Source organism: Chiloscyllium plagiosum, unplaced genomic scaffold (genome assembly GCF_037043375.1).
Source record: "Chiloscyllium plagiosum isolate Xiang-an unplaced genomic scaffold, Cpla_swu_hap1 HiC_scaffold_28, whole genome shotgun sequence".
NCBI classification, from domain to species: domain Eukaryota; kingdom Metazoa; phylum Chordata; class Chondrichthyes; order Orectolobiformes; family Hemiscylliidae; genus Chiloscyllium; species Chiloscyllium plagiosum.
Genome location: NW_028270166.1, coordinates 3,996,566 through 4,022,392, shown reverse-complemented (window position 1 = coordinate 4,022,392; position 25,827 = coordinate 3,996,566). Strand labels below are relative to the sequence as shown.

The 25,827-nt window shown below is 44.9% G+C and overlaps 1 protein-coding gene across 4 annotated transcripts; it reads left to right on the top strand.

Moving 5' to 3' along the window:
- Window positions 1–388: 388 nt before the first annotated feature.
- LOC122565063 (MARVEL domain-containing protein 2-like) lies at window positions 389–24,049 on the top strand. 4 transcript variants are annotated; one of them, XM_087975907.1, is made up of 7 exons: window positions 404–473; window positions 3,332–3,760; window positions 4,248–5,663; window positions 8,842–9,041; window positions 10,769–10,940; window positions 19,592–19,642; window positions 22,492–24,049. In XM_087975907.1, the coding sequence occupies exons 3-7, from the start codon at window positions 4,512–4,514 to the stop codon at window positions 22,606–22,608; spliced, it is 1,692 nt and encodes a 563-aa protein (XP_087832033.1). In that variant the 5' UTR covers window positions 404–473; window positions 3,332–3,760; window positions 4,248–4,511; the 3' UTR covers window positions 22,609–24,049. The 4 variants fall into 4 exon arrangements, with proteins under 4 accessions (XP_087832034.1, XP_087832032.1, XP_087832035.1 ...); XM_087975908.1 differs by lacking the exon at window positions 3,332–3,760 and having other exon boundaries at window positions 389–473; window positions 10,769–10,862; XM_087975906.1 differs by lacking the exon at window positions 3,332–3,760 and having other exon boundaries at window positions 389–473.
- Window positions 24,050–25,827: the final 1,778 nt, after the last annotated feature.

The window sequence follows — 25,827 nt, the reverse complement described above, 5'->3', positions numbered from 1 at the left end:
CTCAGATTCCATCTGAATCCTTTCAATTCCCTTTGCTACTCTCGAACACTCTGAAACCCTACCTCTGTTTCCAAGCTTTGAAAAGCCTGACCTAATATCTCCTTATGAGACTCATGGTCAAAATTTCTTCATCAATCACTTCTTAGTGCAGTGGAGGAGGGGTGGGGGGGGGGGGGGGGTGTTAAAGGCACTACAAAAATGCATATCGTTCTTGTAGTTAATGTACCATCCCTCTTTCCTCCTCTCTATCATCTAACTCTCTTTATTTGATGTTGCTCTCTCTCTCTCTCTGGATAATAATCAGTTGGTTCTCGCCCTAGTTAATATCTAACTTGGTTTAACCGATGTTCCTGTGTCAGAGTTTCTCTCAGATTCCGCCGTCTGGAGTCAGAGCTGGGAGGAACAGACTCAAATCCCAACCAAGAGCCTTGAACCGGCCTGGGAAATCCAAACACTCCAGATTCACATGGAGGGTAAATATTTCTCTGTCACTCATTAATAGTTCTCTGGGCACTGCTGGGAGGGCAGCACTGATGGACTCAGTTTAGTTTGGTTCTGTATAATTCTCTTCTCTGAGTTTTCCTTATTTAAACTGGACGATCGGTTTAAATCCAGGTTTTTGTGGTTCCTAATTTTTCTCTGCCTTAACATTCTGTTTGGAAGCTGTGGATGTGAGACTGTCAGTGCATTCAGAACCACCCGGATTGGGAAGGAGGGGTAATAACAGACCCCGGGATGAAATCGGAACACCAGCACTTACTGCAGTTACAGCATTAAACTGGGTAGGACTGAGAGCTGGAAGGAAGGATGCAAGGAGGCTTCAAGGTGATTTAGACAGGCCGAGTGAGAGGATAAACACATGGCAGATGCAGTAGGTCATGGCTGGATGGGAAGTTCTACGTTTTGGTGTGAAAAACAGAAAGGCAGAATATGATTGAAATGGTGATCCATTGGGAACTGGGATGCACAAAGGGATCTTTTCACACCAGTCTATAAAAGTACAGGCAGGTGCAGCAAGCAATTAGCAAGGCAAATGGTACAATGGCCTTTATGGCAAGAGGATGAGAATTCAGGAGTAGGGAATTGGAGACACTAAGGACTGCAGATGCTGGAAGTCAGGGTCAATAGATGTGAAGCTGGAAAAACACAGCAGGTCAGACAGCATCCAAGGAGCAGGAAAGGCAATGCTTCAGGCCGATTCAGATGCTACCTGACCTTGCTGTGTCTTCCCAGCTTCACATCCATTGTCTGAGAAGTAGGGAGGTCTTGCTGCAGTTGCACAGGGCCTTGGTGAGACCACACCCGGAGTACTGTGTATAGCTTTGGGTTTCCCTACCTAAGAAAGGGTATATGTACCATAGAAGAAGCACAATGGAGGCTCACTCAGCTGATACCAGGCATGACAGGACTGTCCTGTGAAGGGAGATCGCTTTGACTGGGCTTGTATTCACTAGAATTTAGAAAGATGAGAGGGGAATCTGATTGAAAGCTGTAAAATTCAAACAGGTCTAGGCAGACGCAATGCAGGGAAGTTGTTTCTCCCTGGAGAGGGGAGTCTAGAACCAGGGGTCACAGTCTCAGGACTGAGATGAGGAAACCTTTTTTCACTCAAAGGGGAGTGTACCTGTGCAATTCTCTACCACAGAAGGCTGTTGTGATCAACTCACTGACTACATTCGAGAAAGACTCCGAGAACAGTGTTGCTGTTAAATGGGGAGGAAGCAGGAATAAGACACTGAGATGGAGGGTCAGCCCTCATCATATTGAATGGCTCAAAGGGAAAAATAGTCTACTCCTGTTCCTGGTTTCTATGTGCAGTCAGAGACCATTCTGCCCATTGGCGCTGTGCCAGAAGAATTTCCAACAGGGGGAAGAATTGTATGGGTCCAATGGGGTCTAAGACTGTATCCAACAAAACAATGGATTTGGACCAAGGTGGATTTGCGTCGAGATTTCAGTCATTGGATGGACTGACCCCAAAAGCCTCAAGGTTGCTAACCCTCTGGGATTGTCATCTTTGAGGCTTAACCTCCAGGGCACAGCTGTGTGTGACACAGAAGCAAACTCACAGGAGCGTGAACAAAACTGAGCTTTTTGCACTTTACTTGGCTATTGTTTGACTGGGTTGGGCAGTTCAAAGAGGGGATCATGTGATGGAGCTGGCAGAAATCTGTTCAACCAGTGATGGCTACAGGAACTGAGACTGTGATGCATTAAGGGAGAAGGCAAATGACTATCTGTAAACATTCCTGCAATGTGATTTAAATTGAGGCATCAGAAGTGGATTCACTGGGCGTTGGTGTAGGTATCCTAGGCTTGCTCAAAAGGCAAGCATTTATTGACCATTGTCAGTGACTCTTACCCAAGCTGGACCCAATTTGCACACAGCAACCTCCAACAAACAGTAATGTGATAATGGCTAGATCATCATCCATTTTTATGGATGTTATTGATGGATAAATATTGGTCCCAGGACACTGGAGAGAAATCCCTGACTCTTAATCTTCTACTGACTGTGGAGGGGTTTTTGCATTTATCCAACAGGGGAGAAATTACTCTTGGATACTCATGTGTGAAATTCTCAACAATAAATCCCTCCTTTCCAAAGTAGCCCTCACCATTCCAGTGTTCTCCATGTTCCCGCTCCATACCACTTCCACCGTGTTGAAAATTTTCATTAGGAGTCAGTGACTTATTCCTTATGGTCCCTACCAGTGACCCCACCAATGGCATATATAGCCTTGTCCCATAACCCCTTGTTTAGCAACTACTGTTTTCAGGCCCTGGGTAGTAGCAGTGCAGAGAGGTGTGTGTGTGTGCGTGTGTGTATGCGGGGGGAGGGGCGGGGATTGTGTGTGTGTGTGAGTGTATGTTGGTGGATGGATGGGTGTTTGTATGCGGGTCTGTGTGTGCGCGGGTGTGTGTGCGTGCGGTGTGTGTGTGTATGTGTGTGTGTGTGGGCGGGTGTGCGCGCGTTTTGGTGCAGGAGCTGTATGATAGGGGCTTGATGTGTGTAAACTATGTGAATGGGTATGTTGTGTATATGTTCAGGGCTGTGTGTGTATTTTTTATATAATGTATTGTTCACAGAATGAAGACATTACTGGCAAGATTAACATTACTTATCACTAATTGCCATTGAGATGGATGGTGTATTGTTTATAGGGGCTGTATGTGGCTGTGTTTGAAAGGGCCGTTTGTGTTTGGAGGGTATACAAGGATGTATAGTAGAATCCTCAAGTCCCTCGAGAAATACCAGCCATAATACCTCCCCACCATCTTGCAAATGCACCAGCAGGGTAGGTGTTTCAATATCAGTGTTCTCTTTCAGGTCAACATCCCCAGCATGGGTTCTTGTCCATCAGCTGCGATGGGTGGGCCTCATTATCCCAGTGCCTGACTCAGGAACATGGCAGGCAGTTATAAGGAGGGCAGAGGAAACATTCCTAGGATTTCCTCAAAGCCTCCCTTAAGAAATGCAACATCCCACTGACTCCTGGGAATGTCTACCAAACACCACCCAAACTGGAGACAAGTCTACAAAAGTGCTGACCATCTCCGACAGGCACAGATGGAAGCCTAGAGCAAACAGGAGCAAGCAATAACACGAGTGTCCCACCACTGTCTCTTCAAACACCACCTTCCAGCAGGGTTTGCAGAGCCAGCATCAAGCCAATCAGCTCAGAGCCCACCACTCTGCAGGAGAAAGAAGCTGCTCTTGGTGTCAAGAGACCAATCAAAGAAAGCAGGAGTTTGCTTGGTGTGTCTCTGTGTTTATTGAGGGGGGGTTCTTTATCTGGGGAGGGAGAAAGAGCTGTTTTTATTATTCAGACTGTATGTATGTGCAAGTGTTTATTGGAGAGAGAGTGTGTGTATGAGAAAGAAAGTGGGTATGTGTCTGTGAGAGTGTGTGGGTGTGTGTGTCTGTGAGAGTGTGTGAGAGTGTGTGTGGGGGTATCTGTGAGAGTGTGTGTGGGGGTGGGGGTGTGTCTGTGAAAGTGTCTGTGTGGGGGGTGGTGTGTGAGTGTGGGTGAGTGGGTGTGTGTGGGTGGGTGGATGTGTGTGAGTGGGTGTGTGTGAGTACGGGTGGGTGGATTTGTTAGGGGGGTTTGTGTAGTGCACAGGGGGAAAGGGAAGGGGGTTGTGACATGTGCCTGTCTATCCTGTGAGGGGGGTCAAGTGAAGAGAAAAATAATCTGAAAACTTTGAAAATGAAAGGAATGTTACCCTGCTTCTGTTTTGTTCAGGATTGTCGGTGGATTTCTGACACAGCACAATAGAACTGAAGTCATTGAGGGCATTGTGCCAACTTCAGTCTCAGACCCAGCGTCAACGAAGTGGCGATTTACTGAGGTGACGTACTGAAGTGATAGAAGCCCCAGGAGATTTGTAAAAGTCCAGGTGTTGAAGGGCGTATTTGAAGGTTTTATACTGAACGAACACTCACTGCCTTTAGGTGTGGCGTCTGTCCAATCTGGTTCAGCTGGAGCAGTCAAACAGGGAGGTGAGGAATGATGTCTTTGGACTGGAGAACTGTAACCAACGGTTACGGCAGGGGCTGGATGGCAGCCAATGACCAAGAGACTGAGCATTCTGACCCAGAGAGGCAGACACTGCCCATGCATTCCAAGTCCAGCTCAGGGATTGGGCCCAGTGAGGAGGAGGAGAATATATTCACAGTATTGGATGAGCCACCCCCATTGCCCCTGCAGCCACCAGTGGGTGAAGCAGAACTAGAGATGCCCGTGCCTGACATCAAACCAAAGAGAAAATTCATCCCTGACTCTTGGAAGAATTTCCTAAGGGGCCGCCGTGGGCGTACAAGACAGATATCCAACTTGTACCCAGTGTGCGGAGCAGAGCAGTGCTCAACTCCAGTGTCACCCCTTCTGAGCCGGCAGCGGACTGCATCGCTAGGCAGTGACAGCTCAGAGGAGGGCTCTCAGCAAACAGTCAAAGGTCCGCACCCAGGTATGGCAGATTGGGGAGCGAGACAGGGATCGGCAACCATATCTCAGAGTGATCCCACAGAGAAACAGCCCGAGTCAGCCCAGAGTTACACGGAGATGATCCACGTCTACCAACTCAAACACGCATACATGAAGTCTTGGCCAGGATTACTGCGAGTACTGGGGGTGATGGAGCTGCTCTTTGGAGCAATGGTGTTCGCTTGTGTATGTGCATACATTCAGAAAGATAACCAATGGTACAATGTCCTTGGGGGATCTTTCCCCAGCATTGGGCTTGGGGACAATTATTACTACAGTGGACCCAAAACTCCTTTTGTCCTGGTCATGGCTGGTCTCGCTTGGGTAGTGACAGTGGGCCTCCTCATCCTGGGACTCACACTGTATTACAGAACCATTCTCCTTGACTCCCATTGGTGGCCACTGACTGAATTCATTATAAACACTTGCCTTTTCTTTTTGTACATGGCAGCTGGCCTGGTCTACGTCACTGGTTTCAGTCTCGGGGGTCTGTGCTACACCATGATAGCCAACAGCCCCCTGTATTACCAGCTGTGCCGTGTGGAGAGCGGGCAAATTGCAGCGGCTGGCTTCCTGTTCATCAACATGCTCCTGTACCTGGTCAGCGCAGTCATATGTCTAAAGGTGTGGCGTCATGAACTGAGGAGAAAGGCAAGAGAAGTCTTTAGGAACAAGGTACACTCTGTAACATCAGCGGCCGAGTTGACACACAGTCCCCTAGTCATCGACAATATCGTAGAGGGACACTGTTAGATCTGAGCAGCTGGCTCTCATAAAATGAACCAAACCTTTACAATAGTTTATTGACAAAGTGAAGATAAATATAGATACATGTTTGAGACAGAAATGAAATCATTATTACCAAAGTCACAAATGAGTTTTTTAAAATATTGTAACTGTGGTAAATGCTTCTCCCTATCCTTCTCAACTTGTCTGTTACCCTGGACATGGTGACAACACCCCCCTCTCTAATTTCACCCAACGCCAACCTCCTCCAATACCACCTTTCTCTAACACCACACTGCTCCAATACTGACTGCCTCCAACACCACCCTCCTCCAATGGCAGCCTAGTCCAATGCCAGCTTCCTCCAAAACCACCGTCTTCCAACACCACCCTCCTCAGAGGTCTCTCCGCTGTCATCTAGCGGAGTATGACAGCTCTCTCCTTGTCCTGTTCTTATCCATCCAATGGTAGGCAGAGAATCACCTGCAACAGCTTCTATTCCTGCTCCCACACTATTACCTCTGGTGTCCCCAGTTTCCTTGTCCCTTGATATTTCTCACTATCCCTCAGATCCCTTATCTGAAAGCCCTGTTAGTTTTCATTGTAACCTGGTGTGGAGGAGCTCCCCTCATTTCCATCTCTCCAATCTGTCACATCAAAAATTATTGCATACAGCTATAATTTTCTCCAATTAAAATGTCATACATTAGTCCAAAATCCAAGTCTTCTGGTGTTTTACAGTAAAGCTCCTTGAAATACAACCTGTTTATGTATTCTGTCTGTTGGCAATGTTTCAGTTCCAACATGTGAAGATTCTCACAATGGTGAAAATCAGATAAAGGACGGGATCTTTTTCTGGAGTTGAGATTTTGAGTGGTTTCATTGACTTGAGAAAAAATGTTAATTTTAGTTCTGGACGTCTTTTGTTTAGTCTCATGGTGGTTTCACAAAACTTGGCCAAACTGTGTGGTCAGGTGATGTCTATGGTCATTTTAGTTCTGTCTTTTCGTCCATTTTAAAACCATTCAATTCATGAAGATCCCAGGTATTAAATTGGACAAAAAGTGTTTCTGGAACATTAGACAATATTTTATGTCATTATGACAATACTGATGACACCCAGCTCTAACTCAGCACCATCTCTCTCAGCTCCTCCAATGTTACTAAGTTATCAGACAATTTATCCAACAACCAATACTGGATCAGTAGAAACTTCCTTCAATTAAATATTGGGAAAGTGAAATTAGACATCACTACAAATTCCATTCCATACCAAATCTACCTCTCCCTGGAAACGGTCTCTGAAACATATTCTTCACAACCTTGCTATTTTATTTGACCCAGAGCTGAGATTTTTTTTATCCATTCATAGGATGTGGGTGTTGCTGTCTGGCCAGTGTTAGTAGCTGCATTACTGAACTGCTGCCAATTCACTTCCATATCTTCCAAGTCACCTTCACCACTGCAATGTGCCCCAGCTGAATCCTTCACCAAGGCTTGTGTTATGACCAGATTCAACCTCAGTGTTTATCCAGCCACTCCCCAAAACACCCTCTTCACCCCTTAACTCCACAACCCCAGCACTCTCCCCTGCAACACCCTTCCTACGACACCCTCGCCCCCACACCCTTCTCCCCAGCACCTTCTCCACCAACAGCCTCCCACAACCCTTCCCCATCACTCTTCCCCCACACACCCCCAACAGCCTTCCCCCTACACCCTTCCCCCCACATCCTTCCCCCAACACCCTCCCGCCCAATAACCCCCTCCCAACACCCTCACCCCCCAACACCCTTCCCCCACACACTTCTCCTCAGCACCCTTTCCCCAACACTCTTCCCCCATACACCCCCAAAACCCTCTCCCAAACACCGTCCCCCCCAACACCCACCCCCCAAACTGTTCGCACCAAGACCCACTCCCCAACACCCTGTCCACCAACACCCTAATTCGGACAAAACCTCATTTCCTCATCATCTCCTGTGCTGACCCCACTGTGCCTTAGCTCCCTTTCCAGTAGTACTCCTGTTTAAGATTCCTTACAGTCGTTTGGACATACAGAACTGGAGTACTGCTAAATGAAAAAGTACATTGCGTTGATATTTTCCATCTCATATTCATCAGGACAATTTACAAACATACCAATTCCAGGGAAAGATCAATATTTATGCTGCAAGAGAGGAAAGTGCAGATGGGTTGGCAGGTGGACTCTGATTGTTACGGGAGTTGCCATGGAGAATTATTGGCTTTCCCCTCGAATTGGTTTGCTTGCGAATTGTCGTGACAAGTGCAAGACAACAAGCTTTTCCAAAATGTATCTTTTATTCTTCAGAGCTCCTCTGATCCTTGTTCCCGACTCCCTGCGTGACATCACCACCTCCCTGTTGTATGTGTACCTCACCTTTAAGAGATCTCACTGTTAAGGGCTCCGTGTGCAGTGAGTATACAATGTTTTGACTCTGTCTGTGGGTCTGCAAGCATGCTCACAGGAATCAGCTGTCTGTGGTCAAGTCTGTTTGTAACTTGTAATGTGTTTCACTGTTTAAATCAACCAACCCATGATATGAATCAATCTGTGAGGAGGATTCAATTATTGGGCCATTAGTAAGACCATCCCCACATCCCTCCTCTAATTCTGACCTCGGTACATCCTTGATTTTCATCCTTGCATCATTGGTAACTTCATCTGCTTTGACCACATGCTGGAGAGTTTTCTCTCTAAACCTCTTGAACCCTGTCTGTTTCTGTAAAATTTTCCTTAAAAACTGTTTTTAGTTGTCTTATAATAGTCTACTTTTACCTGCTAGCTCTCCTATGAAGCACCTCAGAGTGCTTGTTCCATTAAAAGTGTTACATGAAGGCACACTGTGACTGTGTTTAAGGACAGTGAAGGATTTTGAGATAGAGTAGGTGAGGCAGTATGAGCCGAGCTTCCTGTTCCCAATCAATCAGTCTCCAGAGACATGATGTGAGGATGAAACTCGTCAACACGTTGTTCGAATGAAGTTTAGGTTTTAGGTTTATTCAGCCTATCCAGCCCCCGAATCTCCTGTCTGATGTAAAACACAGGCTCGGCACTGTCAGCAGTGACTTTCTGGTCCGTCTAATTTGATGTTTTCTCTTGTAGCGTAAGACAGCTGCAGTGATGATGGAACAGAAGCGGCCATTCTCATTCAAGCACATGCCTTTCAGGAGGAACACACCTCAGCCCCAGGAGGAGATGGCCATCAGAAATATCCAGCTCCGCTCCGATGGTCCAGGGACCCTCAACAAATCCATTCCAGCTGGACATGTCCCAAAGCCCCTCATCATTCCTGATTATGTAACGTAAGGATATTTATTTGCATTTGGTACAATAGAGTTTGACTGTTGCTGAAAAAAGACACTTTTCATCAGGACAATTCACAAGAATACCAATTCAAGGCAGCTGCCAAAATCATAGAGCATAGAACATTACAGCGCAGTACAGGCTCTTCAGCCCTCAATGCTGCACTGACCTGTGGAACCAATCTGAAGCCCATCTAATCTACACTATTCCATTCTCATCCATATGTTTATCCAATAACCATTTAAATGCCCTTAATGTTGGCGAGTTCACTACCATTGTAGGCAGTGCGTTCCATGCCCCTACTACTCTTTGAGTAATCAAACTACCTCTGACATCTGTCCCATATCTTTCATCCCTCAATTTATAGTTATGTCCCTTCATGTTAGTCATCACCATCCAAGGCTTTCACTGTCCACACTATCTAACTCCCTGGTTATCTTATATGCCTCAATTAAGTTACCTCTCAACCTTCTTCCCTCTAACAAAAACAGCCTCAGGTTCCTCAGCCTTTCCTCATAAGACCTTCCCTCCATACCAGGCAATATCTTGGTAAATCTCCTATCAACCCTTTCCGAAGCTTCTGCATCCTTCCTATAATGCAGTGACCAACCTGGGTGGCAACATGGACACCAAGATCTTTCTGCTCATCTACACTACCAAGAATCTTACCATTAGCCCAGAACTCTTTATTCCTATTACTCCTTCCAAAGTGAATCACCTCACTCTTTTCTGCATTAAACTCCATTTGCCATCTCTCAGCCCAGCTCTGCAGCTTATCCAGGTCCCTCTGTAACCTGCGACCTCCGTCAGCACTATCCACAACTCTACCAACCTTAGCGTAGTCTACAAATTTACTAACCCATCCTTCTACATCCTCATCCAGGTCATTTATAAAAATCACAAACAGCAGTGCCCCCAAAACAGATCCTTGCGGTACACCACTGGTAACTGAACTCCAGGATACAAAGTTAAAAATCACACAACACCAGGATATAGTCCAACAGGTTTAATTGGAAGCACACTAGCTTTCGGAGCGACGCTCCATCAGGTGAACTCCAAGATGAACATTTCCCATCAACCACTACCCTCTGTCTTCTTACAGCTAGCCAATTTCTGATCCAAACCGCTAAATCACCCTCAATCCCATGCCTCCATATTTTCTGCAAGTGCCTACCATAAGGAACCTTATCAAATGCTTTACTGAAATCCATATTCACCACATCAACCGCTTTACCCTCATCCACCTGTTTGGTCACCTTCTCAATGAACTCAATAAGGTTTGTGAGGCACGACCTACCCTTCACAAAACCGTGTTGGCTATCCCTAATGAACTTATTCCTCTCTAGATGATTATAAATCCTATCTCTTATAACCCTTTCCAGTAATTTACTCACAACCGCAGCAAGGCTCACTGGTCCATAATTAAATCGATTTTATATGAGAGGAGAATGCTGATTGGTTGGTAAGGGGACTCTGGTAGAGACAATGCTGTGGTGAATGGAACAGTTACTGATGGTTAACAGTTAACTGCCAGGTTTGAATTATATTTTAGCCTAAGCAGATTAATGCTGTTATATAAATACAAGTTGCTGTTGTTGATTATAACTGATCAATGCCTTCATCATTAATCATACAGAATCATTAATAATACAGTGAGATGTCACAGCACAATTGAGAGTGAGCTCACGCACTGATCATCAGCAAACTGCTCTTTGTTCTTGTGTAGCAAGTACCCAAAGATTGAGTCTGCAGAAGAACGGGAGCGATATAAAGGAGTGTTTAACGACCAATATGCAGAATACAGGGAACTACACACTGAGGTACACGTGACCAACAAGAAGTTTCAAGAGCTGAAGGCTCTCATTGAAAAACTGCCTCGCTACACCGAGAGTTCAGAGGTCAGTAAGTAACTGGGTCAGTGGTGGCACAGCAAAGTCACAGGTCAGCGGGTCAGTTCAAACACAAGCCACTTCCCTTTCCGGGTTCGGGTTACCAACCTTCCAGGATTATCCTGAAGTTTCTACAAATCAGGGATCAATCTCAAGGACACGACAATGATCAGTACGGGAGAAAAATCAGAGAGAGAGGTTACAATTGAATGTTTTCATTTCCTTTGATCACCTCTGCTTATTTGTTCTTTAAGAAAAAGATGTTTGATGAAACCTCCATAAAATGTGCTTAACCAGAGTTCAAATTCCAGGATGATTAAGCCACAGAGAAAGGCCATTCAGCCCATTCTAACTGTGCTAGCTTCATCAAGGCGCAATACACCGCATGCTACGCCCCAGTGTTCTCCTTAAGGCCCTGAACTCACAGCCACAGAGATATACAGCAGGGAAACAGACCGTTCAGTCAAACTCATTCATGTCGACCAGATAACCCAATCTAGTCTAGTCCCATTTGCCAGCACTTGGCCCATATCCCTCCAAACCCTTCCTCTTTATAGACCCATCCAGACGTCTTTTAAATGTTGTAATTGTGCCAGCCTCCACCACTTCCTCTGGCAGCTCATTCCATACACATACCACCATCTGCGTGAAAAGTTTGCCCCTTAGGTCTCTTTTATACCTTTCCCCTCTCACCCTAAACCTATGCCCTCTAGTTCTGGACTGCCCCACCACAGGGAAAAGACCTGTCTATTTATCCTATCCATGCCCCTCATGATTTTATAAACCTCTATAACGTTACCCCTCAGCCTCTGGCGCTCCAGGGAAAACAGCCCCAGCCTATTCAGCCTCTCCCTATAGCTCAAATCATCTAACCTGGCAACATCCTTGTAAATCTTTTCTGAACCCATTCAGGTTTCACAACATATTCCCTTTTATAATAATAATCCAATTCTCTCTTAAAAGCACTGATTGAATCTGCCTCAGGCGATACATTTCAGGCCCGAACCACTCACTTTCTGAAACAGTTCTTCCTCAGGTCTCCATTGTTTCTTTTGCCATTATCCTAATGCTGTGCCCTTTGTTTCCAACCTTCCAGCAGTAGGACTACTCTATCCACACTCCCTCATGAACACCTCAATCAAATCTCTTCTCAACCTTCTCTACTCCAGAATGTCCCAAATTCTTCAGTTGTCCATATAACTGAAGGTCAACCCTGGAAGTATTCCTGTGAATCTTTTCTGCACTGTCCCTAATGGCGTCACACCATTCTTAAAGTCTTGTCCCCAGTACTCTAGTTGCGACCAAATCAGTGGTTTATAAAATGTTAACATAACTCCCTTGTTATCGTATTTTATTTCCCAGAATGCCTAACACCACTATTCTGGAACAGAGCAAAAACAACTAATTTTGATAGTTTCAATGACATACATTGTCTCGTTTAAACGTCGATTTTACCTGTCCTCGGATGCTGCCTGAACTGCTGTGCTCTTCCAGCACCACTAATCCAGAATCTGGTTTCCAGCATCTGCAGTTATTGTTTTTACCTCGTTTGTTGCTTTGTCCATTGACTTACTTTTTCCTCTCCCTCCTCCTTTTTATTGCACTCTCCCTTTCTCTCTATCTTTCTCAGTTCCTTTCCCTTGTGCCGAGATCAGAGATCAATCAAATTCCAGTAAACGTGCTCTGACCAGACAGACTTGATCTTAAGATCAGAAAACAATAACTGCTATAGAGTCATAGAGTCATAGAGATGTACAGCACGGAAACAGACCCTTCGGTCCAACTCGTTCATGCTGACCAGATATCCCAACCCAATCTAGTCCCACCTGCCAGCACCTGGCCCATATCCCTCCAAACCCTTCCTATTCATATACCCATCCAAATGCCTCTTAAATGTTGCAATTGTACCAGCCTCCACCACTTCCTCTCGCAGCTCATTCCACACACGTACCACCCTCTTAGGGCTCTTTTATATCTTTCCCCTCTCACCATAAACCTATGCCCTCTAGTTCTGGACTCCACCACTCCAGTGAAAAGATTTTATCTATTTATCCTATCCATGCCCCTCATAACTTTGTAAACCTCTATAATGTCACCCCTCAGTCTCCAACGCTCCAGGGAAAACAGCCCTAGCCTTTTCAAACTCTCCCTATAGCTCAAATCCTCCAACCCTGGCAACTTCCTTGTAAATCTTTTCTGAACCCTTTCAAGTTTCACAACATCTTTCCAATAGGAAGGAGACCAGAATTGCACGCATTATTCCAACAGTGGCCTAACCATTGTCCTGTACAACTGCAACATGACCTCCCAACTCCTGTACTCAATACTCTGACCAATAAAGGAAAGCATACCAAACACCTTCTTCACTATCCTATCTACCTGCGACTCCACTTTCAAGGAGCTATGAACCTGCACTCCAAGGTCTCTTTGTTCAGCAACACTCCCTAGGACCTTACCATTAAGTGTACAAGTCCTGCTAACATTTGCTTTCCCAAAATGCAGCATCTCGCATTTATCTGAATTAATCTCCATCTGCCACTTCTCAGCCCATTGGCCCATCTGATCAAGATCCTGTTGTAATCTGAGGTAACATTCTTTGCTGTCCACTACACCTCCAATTTTGATGTCATCTGCAAACTTACTAACTATACCTCTGATATAAATTATTTGGATGTGAGCATAAATGATGAAAAGTAGTGGACCCAGCACTGATCCTTGTGGCACTCCACTGGTCACAGGCCTCCAGTCTGAAAAACAACCCTCCACCACCACCCTCTGTCTTCTACCTTTGAGCCAGTTTTGTATCCAAATGGCAAGTTATCACTATATTCCATGAGATCTAACCTTGCTCACCAGTGTCCCATGGGGAACATTGTCAAACACCTTACTGAAGTTCATATAGATCACATCTACTGTTCTGCCCTCATCAATCCTCTTAGTTACTTCTTCAAAAAACTCAGTCAAGTTTGTGAGACATGATTTCCCACGCATAAAGCCATGCTGACTATTACGAATCAGTCCTTGCCTTTCCAATACATGTACATCCTGTCCCTCAGAAATCCCCCCAACAACCTGCCCACCACCGACGTCAGGCTCACTGTTCTATAGTTCCCGGACTTGTCCTTACCACCCTTCTTAAACAGTGGCACCAGGTTAGCCAACCTCTAGTCTTCCGGCACCTCACCCGTGACTATTGATGATACAAATATCTCAGCAAGAAGCCCAGCAATCACTTCCCTAGCTTCCCACAGAGTTCTAGGGTACACCTGATCAGGTCCTGGGGATTTATCCACCTTTATGCGTTTCAAGACATCCAGCACTTCCTCCTCTGTTATATGGATATTTTTCAAGGTGCCACCATCTATTTCCCTCCATTCTATATTTTCCATGTCCTTTTCCATAGTAAATACTGATGCAAAATATTCGTTTAGTATCTGCCCCATCTCTTGCGGCTCCACACAAAGGCCGCCTTGCTGATCTTTGAGGGGCCCTATTCTCTCCCTAGTTACCCTTTAATCCTTAATGTATTTGTAAAAACCCTTTGGATTCTCCTTAACTCTATTTGCCAAAGCTATCTGATGTCCCCTTTTTGCCCTCCTGATTTCTCTCTTAAGATACCACACCGAGTTCAGTGAATCAATCGTAATTTTGATCCTGCCATTATGTTCAGTGCATGTGGGGAACAGGAGCAGCTCACCTGGTATCGATAGCCCTTCTCAACTCCCAGTGTCTGTGTATAGAATCTGTGCATAACACCAAATTGCTGCATCACGTAAGCCAGATTTGTTGCCCAGACACTTTCACTGAGCTGTAATCTCCAACAGGCTGTCTGGAATTCCTCGTCACTCACAGGATGGAGATATTGCAGGACCAACTGTTGAAAAGCCTGTGACTGTTTCAGATCATTTATTGTTGTTTTTAAACAACTAAGTGTTGGGTGTAACTCATCAGAAGCCAGCAGTCCTGGAAGTTGTAAGAATAGATTGACTACAACAGCCTAGCCCTTGGACCTGCATCCCATCCTGAGGGAAGCCTCCCATTCTAATCAGTTTCTTATTGTCTCATTAGTTTGAAAACGAGAAAGTCTACATTGGCCTCAGAATCGTGATATACAGAGGGAAAGAATAATCTGGGGTTCCTGCTCCCAAAGCCAGCCACTAACACTGTCTGGAAATTGTGGACAGTTGTTAGGAGAGAACAAAAAAGAAATTTGCATTTTGATCAATTTAGATTTAGGTTCTCTTGTCACGTGTCCTCAAATATAGGATGCAAAGGTACAGTGAAATGTATATAATGGCACCACATGCAGCGCCATCTTAGGTACATAGTACCCTGGTACAAAATCTTAGTTACTGAAGTGGAAAAATAAAAAATCAGTTTAAAAGTTCAGCACTACAGTCTTCTCAGTGTGAACATAGAAAAGTAAAGAAATAAAGTTAAAAAGTCAAACATGACAGTGCCTTTCATGACATTAGAGCATCCCAAAGCTCTTTACTACACATCAGGTCTAATCACCAGTGAACTCCAGGGAAATGCAGCAAGCAATTAGTGCACAGTGAACTCCCACAATCAGCAAAAAATAACCAGATAACCTGTTGGTCAAGGGGTAAATATTGATCAGGTCATTGGGGAAAATATTGATCAGTGCAGTGGGGAAAATATTGATCAGGGCAGTGAGGAAAATATTGATCAGTGCATTGGGGAAAATATTGATCAGGGCAGTGAGGAAAATATTGATCAGGGCAGTGGGGAAAATATTGATCAGGGCAGTGGGGAAAATATTGATCGGTGCAGTGGGGAAAATATTGATCAGGGCAGTGAGGAAAATATTGATCGGTGCAGTGGGGAAAATATTGATCGGTGCAGTGGGGAAAATATTGATCGGTGCAGTGAGGAAAATATTGATCGGTGCAGTGGGGAAACTATTGATCGGTGCAGTGAGGAAAATATTGATCGGTGCAGTGGGGAAAATATTGATCGGTGCAGTGGGGAAAATATTGATCAGGACAGTGAGGAAAATATTGATCGGTGCAGTGGGGAAAATATTGATCGGTGCAGTGAGGAAAATATTGATCAGGACAGTGAGGAAAATATTGATCGGTGCAGTGGGGAAAATATTGATCGGTGCAGTGAGGAAAATATTGATCGGTGCAGTGAGGAAAATATTGATCGGTGCAGTGGGGAAAATATTGATCGGTGCAGTGGGGAAAATATTGATCAGGGCAGTGAGGAAAATATTGATCGGTGCAGTGGGGAAAATATTGATCGGTGCAGTGAGGAAAATATTGATCGGTGCAGTGGGGAAAATATTGATCGGTGCAGTGGGGAAAATATTGATCGGTGCAGTGGGGAAAATATAGATCAGGGCGGTGGGATAAATATTGATCGGGATAGTGGGGAAAATATTGATCGGTGTAAATATTGATCGGGACAGTGGGGAAAATATTGATCAGTGCATTGGGGAAAATATTGTTTTGGGCAATGCTGAAAATATTGATCAGGGCAGTGGGGAATATATTTATCGGGGCAGTGGGGTAAATATTGATCGGGGCAGTGGGGAAAAGTATTGATCGGGGCAGTGGGGAAAGTATTGATCGATGCAGCGGGAAAGTATTGACCGATGCAGTGGGGAAAGTATTGATCGTGGCAGTGGGGAAAGTATTGATCGGGGCAGTGGGGAAAGTATTGATCAGGGTAGTGGGGAAAATATTGATCGAGGCAATGGGGAAAATATTGATCGGGGTAAATATTGATCGGGGCAGTGGGATAAATATTGATCGGTGCATTGGGGAAAGTATTGATCGGGGCAGTGGGATAAATATTGATCGGTGCATTGGGGAAAATATTGATCAGGGCATTGGGGAAAATATTGATCGGGCAGTGGGGAAAATATTGATCGGTGCAGTGAGGAAAATATTGATCGGTGCAGTGGGGAAAATATAGATCAGGGCGGTGGGATAAATATTGATCGGGATAGTGGGGAAAATATTGATCGGTGTAAATATTGATCGGGACAGTGGGGAAAATATTGATCAGTGCATTGGGGAAAATATTGATCGGGGCAGTGGGGAAAATATTGATCGGGGTAAATAATGATCAGGGCAGTGGGGTAAATATTGATCGGGGCTGTGGGGAACATATTGATCGGGGCAGTGGGGAACATATTGATCAGGGCAGTGGGGAAACCTCGCTACCCTTCTTCAAATAATGAACTTGGATTGTTCGCTTCCAAGATCCAGGTTGATACTTGAGGGCAGTCAGAGGTATTGAACGGAGGTGAGATGTTCAGGTGCGATGCTCAACGCAGTCTGTCTGCTTCAGGTAGATGTAAATGATCTGATGGGCTTTAGCTTTGTGGACAAGCAGAGAGTTTCCCTCAGTTGCTGGCCAGTGTTTATCCTTTGACCAGACGACATTATCTCTTGTCTATTCATGGGATTGGGTCTGTAATTAATTGGTTGTCATGTCTTTTGCTTAGTGTCAGTGGTGATATTTCCCAGGGTACCCCATTAGCTGTAAAGCACTTTGAGATTTTCCAAGGTTGTGTAATTCAGGATAGAAAACACAGGACTCCTCTCGCCTTTCTGCTGTGTGCGCCAGAGAAAGACCCATGATGAGTCAGGACCTAATGTTTGTGCATCGAGCATGGGACTCACCCACACCATCTGTTAGCAGCAAATATTTAACAACTCTCTGCTTCTGTTTCTTGGGCTCTAAACTGCTGATAAAGAGCTGATAAGGATTGAAAAATATTCCACTGGTTACCAAAAGCTCACAGTTGCTGTGAGTTTGAGAGTTTATTGAAGAATGCTGAGGAAGGGCTTTACTTAGCAGACTGCACAGTCCATGGCACAGCTGGTAGTGCCAATTCCTATTGAAGTGGAGTACCCAAACAGTGCCAACAATCACTTACAGCATCAGTTGAAACTGAGATTAATGGAACAATACTTGGTCTCAGATTTCTGCCAGATTTAGCATCTGACATTTTGTTTAAAAATCAGTCATGGGATAGGCTAAGCTAACTCTAATTGCCATTCTGAAATAGACAGAAGGCAGTTAAGAGTCAGTCACCATTACCATGGGCCTGGAGTCAGACCTGGTAAACATAGAACATAAAACATAGAACAATACAACACAGCAACAGGCCCCTCGGTCCACCATGTCTGTGCCAACCATGATGCCATTTTAAACTAATTCCCATCTGCCTGTATATGGTCTATGTCCATCTATTCCCTGCCTGTTCATGATTCTGTCTAAATGCTTCTTAAACATTGCTATTGTATCTGCCTCTCCCATGTCCCCTGGCAGCGTTCCAGGCACCTATCACCCTCTGTGTAAAATACTTTCCTCACACATCTCCTTTACACTCTACGCCTCTGACCTTAAATCTATATCCCCAGTAATTGATATTTCACCCTGGGAAACAGATTTCAGTATCTGCCCCTATCCATTATTTTATCCATTTCTATCAGGTAGCTCCTCAACCTCCAATGATTTAGTGAAACAATCCAGGTTGGTCTAACCTCTCCTTATATCTAATACATTCCAATCCAGGTAACATCTTGGTAAAACTCTTCTGCTCCCTCTCCAAAGCCTTCACATTCTTCCTAAGGTGTGGCGACCAGAACTATGCATAGTACTCCAAATGTGGCCTAGCTAAAGTCTTATACAGTTTTAACATGACTTACCAACTTTTATACTCAGTGTCCCATCTGATGAAGACAAGTAAGCTATATGCCTTCTCTACCACCTTAATCACTTGCATTGTCACTTTCAGGGAGCTATGGACTTACAAAGGATAGAAATTTCCTTCCCTAAAGGACATTGGTGAACTGGGTGTTTTTTTTATAACAGCGGTTATATGGTCACCATTAGGATATTACATTCCAATTTCACCATTTATCACATGGCCTGGGTAGATTTGAAACCCTGCCCCCTGAGAATTAATGCAAATTCTGGATCACCAATCAAGTGTCATTACCACTATGCCAGCACTTACCCCACAGCATCTGGAAAGGTTAACTGGATTAGAGCTCCTTGACTAACTCCTCTTCTGCTTCCTTGCTCCATCTCCAATCTGGGCCCTGAGGCCAAAGGCTGCTAACATCAATTATAACAGACTTACTAATATCCAGTCAGAGATCAACTGGCCTTCATCCCTAAATAACCTGTGAGGTACTGCATTTACCCACTGAACCCTCCCAGACAGCATTCTGATGGACAACAAAGAGAGAGAATACAATATCTGTGCTGGAGAGAGAGAGAGAGAAACGATAAAGGGGCCGAAAAAATGAGAAATCAAAAGGGCTTTCTCTCCAAATAAAAACTGCAAACGCTGCTGTTAGTCAGAAACAAAAACTGAAATTGCTGGAAAAGCTCAGCAGGTCTGGCAGCATCTGTGGAGAGAAATCAAAGTTAACATTTCGGATTGAGTGACCCTCAGGTTTTCTCCCTAAGTATCCCACAGTGACAGGAATTAACTAAGAGAGTTAATGTCACAGGGACACCCAGGCAGTTACACTCGGAGTACAGTTCAGGTTCACAAATGTGACTGAACCAAAGAATTATCCAGTGACACACCAGGCAGTGCTGTTAAAGGCCGATGCTGCCACCAATCTATGAACCTTCTCATATTCTAACCCTATCCTCTCTCTTTCCAGGAACACAAACGAATAATGAAGATCCTTAAAGATTACAAGGAGAAAATCAATGTAAGCATTCACCGTCACACCAGCATGTTCACAAGATGGACAGGGAGTAATAACAGTAACAAATAGGACTGAGAATCTAGCTCCTCAGCCTGTTCCACCATTCAGTTATCTCATGGCTGATCTGTATCTAAACTCATTTTAGAAAAACTCATTTTAGACTCAGCAGAAAATCAGATTCAAGAAGGTGATTTAAAAATGGAATGATGACGCCTTCTGTATTTGGATGTCTGGAATTGATTCTTCTTATCTGATTGGTCACTGCTGGCAGTGTAGGCAATGATGTCAGTGATTTTTTTACTTTCACTCATGGGGTGTGGGCATTGATGGATTGATTCTATTGTTGTCACATGCATCGAGATACAGTGAAAAGTGTTGTTTTGTGGGCTATACAGGCAGATCATATCGTACAAATTGCGTCAGTGTAGCAAAACAGTGCAGAATACAGTGTTAGAGAGAGAGAGAGAGAGTGAGAGAGATTAATATATGAGAGGTCTGTTCAAAAGTCTGATAACAATGGGAAAGAAGATGAATTTGTTTATATGTGCATTCAAACTTTTATATCTGTTGCCCAACAGAAGAGGCTGTAAAAGAGTATAACTGGGGTGGGAGGGGTCTTTGATGATATTGGCTACTTTCCTGAGACAGTGGGAAGGGTAGATGGAGTCAGTGGATGGAAGGCTGGTTTGTCTGATGGGCTGGGCTGTGTTCACAATTCTCTGTAGTTTCTTGTGGTCTTGGGTAGAGCAGTTGCCAAACCACGGTCTAATGCACCAGATAGGATGCTTTCAGTCGTGCATTGATATAAATCGGTAATATTCCATGTAGACGTGCTGAATTTCCTTAGCCTTCTGGAGGACGTTTAGACGTTGTTCTGCTTTCTTAACCATTGCATCGACGTCAGTGGGCCAGGACAGATTGTGGGTGATCATCACTCCCAGGAAATTGTTGCTCTCTACCATCCCCACCTCAGCTCCATTGATACAGACAGGGCTGTGCCCTCCACCTGGCTTCCTGACGTCAATGACCAGCTCTTTCCTTTTGCTGACATTATGGGAGAGATTGTTGTCTTTACACCACACCACCAGGCACTCACTTGCTTTCCTGTATTCTGTCTCACCTAATAAATGCTAGACAGTATTTCTTACCCATCCCTAATGGCCCAGAAGGCATTTGAAAGTCAACCACATTGCTGTGGATCTGGAGTCACATGTAGGCCAGACCAGGTAAAGATGGCAGCTTCCTTCCTTAAAGGACATTAATGAACCAGATGTTTTTTTGCAACAATCAACAATAGTTTCCTGATCATCATTAGGCCTTTCTTTGCAGATTTTTATTGAGTTCAAATTCCATCTGCCATGGTGAGATTCAAACCTGCACCTCCAGAACATTACCTGGGTCAGGGACTGATCAACCAGAAATTGTGCACTAGCTTTGTGCATTGGCCAGATCAAGGCTGAGAGAGACACATTATTAATCAGTAAGAGGAAGGCAGAGTTTTGGAGAAAAGGCAGGAAAGTGAGGTGAGAATGATCAGATCAGCTGTCAGCCTCAGTGAATGGTGGGCAGACTCAATGGGCTGAATGGTCTACTGCTGCTCCTAAGACCCAGCAGCCACTCTGCCCTTAGACAGAAGCTTTAAATGAATTGGAAAATACAAATGATTCAGGAACGTTTGAGAGCTCAGGTTGTCTGTTGACTCTATCAGACAGTGAGCTATCTCTATCCTCTGCATTTGGGTTCATCCAGTTTGTGTTGTATCAGAGTTTCTTGGAAACATTGAAAATTTATAGAAACATAGAAGATAGGAGCAGGAGGAGGCCATTTGGCCCTTTGAGCCTGTTCCACCATTCATCACTATCATGGCTGATCGTCCAACTCAATAGCCTCATCCTACATCCTCCCCATTATCTTCGATCCCATTCACACCAGGTCCTATATGTTGAATACATATGGCACAGAGGAGGCCATTCAACCCATCACACTTCTGTAGGTCCAATCCAATACTTGCTCAGGACTGTGCTGACAGTGTTGATGATGGATTGGGATCGGAGACTAGGCTGCCCTGACACTCAGGAGAAAGTGAGGACTGCAGATGCTGGAAATCAGAGTCCAGAGTGTGGTGCTGGAAAAGCACAGCAGGTCAGGCAGCATCCGAGGAGCAGGCGAATTGACATTTAGGCATAAGCCCTTCTTCAGGAATGAGGCTTGTGGGGCAAGGGGGCTGAGAGATAAATGGGAGGGGGTTGGAGCTGTGGGCCAAGGGGGCTGAGAGTGTGATAGGTAGATGAAGGTGGGGGTGAAGGTGATAAGTTGGAGAGGAGGGTGGAGTGGATAGATGGGAAGGAGTATGGACAGGTAGGACTGGTCAAGAAGGTGGTGCCAAGTTGGAAGATTGGACCTAGAATATGGTGGGGGGAGGTGAAATGAGGAAACTGGTGAAATCCACATTGATCCCGTGTGGTTGGAGGGTTCCAAGGCAGAAGATGAGGAGTTCCTCCTCCAGGTGTCAGGTATTAATGGTTTGCCGGTGGAAGAGGCCCAGGATCTGCATGTCCTTGGCGGATTGGGAGGGGGAGTTAAGGTGTTTAGCCATGGGGTGGTGGGGTTGTTTTGTGTGTGTCCCGAAGATGTTCTCTGAAACTTTCCACAGCAAGTGTCCTGTCTCCCCAATGTAGAGAAGACCTTACACAGAGGTGAGAAAGTGTTGGCTACAGCTGACTCCGTTTCTAATTCTAATTCCCTCTCTGAAAACGTTCACTGAGGCAGAAAGACTTATTTGAGCTGACTTCCCAATCCATGTGATAACTTTCCTTTCCTCTAACGAAAGTTTATTTTATTTTATGAAACAGGACCCTGCTTTTGTGGAGAAAAAAGACCGATGTACGTATTTGAAGAATAAACTCTCCTACATCAAACAGCGAATCCAAGAATATGATTCTGAATGGAGCTTCAAAGGCAATTACTGAAAGTCCAACTCAAAACCATACAGAGGAAAATGGGGACATTTGCATTTAGACATCAATTTTTAGAACCAAAAGCAATTATGAAGGGCTGAATGGCCTCTTCCTGCCCCATAACAATTCTGTGATTCCTGTGATTTTACTTTTAGTGGGTGTAATGTGTACAAACTCTGGGTTGCTACCAGAATCCCACTCAGTGGAGGCAGCTAGAGTGTTAATGAGCTGTCTCCGTAAGAAGGGAATGCGCTAGGTCCCACCCCACCCTCCACCCCACCGACTGCACTCCCATCCTCTCCAAAAACAACAAGGCCCATGTTCAGGAGTGTATCTTGCAATTTCTGGCTACATGTTTTGGTAATTCTCCCATGGGATATGAGCATCACTGACTGGACAAACATGTATTGCCCCTCTCTATTTTTCCTACAGAGGGTGGGCTCCTTCTTGATCTGCTGCAGTCCATGTGCTGGGTGGAGTCTACAATCCAGTTAGGGAGGGAATTCCAGGATTTTGACCCGGCCACACTGAAGGAACAGTGATATATTTCCAAGTCAGGATGGTGAATGACACTTTCAGCATCTAGTTTGCTGCTCCCAGTTATCCTGGAAACCTGAGCTGTAGTTTTTTTTCATTCATTCACTGGATGAGGGTGTCGCTGGCTAGGCCAGTATTTATTGCCCATCCCTAATTGCCCAGAGAGCAGTTGAGAGTCAACCACATTGCTGTGGGTCTGGAGTCACATGTAGGCCAGACCAGGTAAGGATGTGGCAGTTTCCTTCCCTAAAGGACATTAATGAACCAGATGGGTTTTTCCAACAATCAACAATGGGTTCATGGTTATCATTAGTCTCTTATTTCCAGATTTTATTGAATCCAAACTCCATGGCAGGATTCAAACCCGTGTTCCTAGAACATTACCTTGGTCTCTGGATTAAAAGTCCAGCAATAACACACAAGTAGGCCACCACGTGCTATTAGTTCAGTGCATTCTGGATAACGTAAATATGGTGCAAGCTTTGGTCCAACAGTATTGGCCCATAACTCTCACTGAGATTCCCAGCGGCAAAACTGAGAGAGTGCGACACTGGCTCCCAGCTGGGATATCAGGCTGGGGTCCAGTCTGCACTCTGTGGCATGACTTTGAAGAAGAATAGAGAGGCCCTCCTGGCACACCGGCCAACATTTTAATCCTTATCCATAGTCACAACAAAAAGATTATCTCCTCAGTGATGCCATTGCAGTCTATTGGATCTTGATGTGCAAAGAAAAGGTCGTCACATTCCCCCCACTCCCCCACCATGTTACTACAGTGTCTGCATTACAAACAGAACTTCATAATTACCATGAAACTCAGTGGGATGTCCTGTAATTATAAAAACTGTGATAGAAATGCAAGTTTTGCTTCTGTTTCTATAATATGCACATTGAAAATAAACTTTTTTGGAGATAATGTTTCTTTGGAAATGATCTGGAAAATACTTTCTAATAAAAATAATCAAGTAATGTTACAGCAAGTACAGCACAGGGTTAGATACAGAACTACCTCTACTCTCTTAACTGAAAGTAAAGCTCCCTCTACAGTGTCCCCACCAAACACTCCCAGGACAGCGACAGCATGGGGTTAGATACAGAGTAAAGCTTCCTCTACACTGTCCCCATCAAACCCTCCCAGGGACAGGGACAGCACGGGGTTAGATACAGAGTAAAGCTCCCTTAGCAAAGAAAACAACAGGAGCAGAAACAGCTCTGTCAAGTCCGCAAGATCCTCCTCACTAACATCTGGGGGCTAGTGCCAAAATTTGGAAAGCTAAATCACAGACTATTCAAGCAAAAAGCTGACACAGTCATGCTGTCAGAATCATACCTTATTGACAATGTCCCAGACACCATCATTACCATCTCTGGATATGTCCTGTACTAGCAGCATGACAGATCCAGCAGAGGGGTACAGTTTGGGGGAGGGAGTCTTCAACATTGACTCAGAGCTCCCTGATCCCTCATGGCACCAGGTTAAACATGGGCAAGGAAACCTCCTGCTGATTACCATGTACCGCATTCCCTTGGCTAATTAATTCATATATGCTCTGGTTGGGACATCAATGACCACCATCAAGATTGGCTTGGCAGCAGCACTACAGATCGAGCTGATCGGGTCCTAAAGGACATTGCTGCTAGACCAGGTCTGCGGCAGGTGGGGAGGGAATCAACAAGAGGGAAAAAACATCCAAAGATGTGCAGATTAGGTGAATTGGCCATACTAAATTGCCCATAGTGTTTGGGAATGTGTATGTTAGGTGTATTTGTCAGCGGCAAACGTAGTGTAATAAGGTAGGGGAATAGGTCTGGGTGGGTTACTCTTCGGAGGGTCGGTGTGGACCTGTTAGGCTGAATGGCCTGTTTCCACATTGTAGGGATTCTATGATACTTAACCTCATCCTCATCAATTTGCCGGCTGCAGATATATCTGACCATAACAGTATCGGTAAGAGTGACCATCACATAATCCTAGTGGAGACAAAGTCCCACCTTCACACTGAGCAAACCCTCCATCATGTTGTGTGGCACTATCACCATCACCGTGCTAAATGGGACAGACTTCAAACAGTCCAGCAACTCAGGGCTGAGCATCCATGAGGCACTGTGGGCCATCAACAGCAGCAGAATTGTACTCCAGCACAATCTGTAACCTCATGGCCCGGCATATGCCCCACTTAACCATTACCATACCTGGTCCAATGGAGAGTGCAGGAGGGCATGCCAGGAGCAGCACAAAGCATACCTGAAAATGAGGCGTTAACCTGGTGAAGCACCAAACAGGACCACTTGTGTCAAACAGTATAAACAAGTGATAGATAGAGGTAAGTGATCACCACAACCAATAGTTCAGATTTAAGCTCTGCAGTCCTGCCACTTCCAGTGAATGGTGGTGGATAATTAAGCAGCTCACAAGAGGAGGTGGTTCAATAAATATTTCCATCCTCAATGGTGGAACAGCCCCACCTCAGGATAAAAAGATAAGGCTGAAGCATTTGTAGTAATCTTCAGCCAAAAGTGCCAAGTGGTTGATCCATCTTGGTCTCCTCCAGTGGTATCCAACATCACAGATACCAATTTGATTCCATGTGATATCAAGAAATGATTTGAAGCACTGGATACTGCAAAGGCTATAGGCCCTGACAACATCCCAGCAATGGTATTGAAGACGTGTGCTCCAGAACTAGCCACACC

Bases quoted from the DNA above. Each gene is read 5' to 3' on its own strand.
- LOC122565063 (XM_087975906.1), top strand. From the start codon at position 4,512: ATGATGTCTTTGGACTGGAGAACTGTAACCAACGGTTACGGCAGGGGC. The intron at 9,042-10,768 runs GTAAGGATATTT...GTTCTTGTGTAG, and splicing joins ATCATTCCTGATTATGTAAC to CAAGTACCCAAAGATTGAGT. The intron at 19,643-22,491 runs GTAAGCATTCAC...TTTATGAAACAG, and splicing joins ATTACAAGGAGAAAATCAAT to GACCCTGCTTTTGTGGAGAA.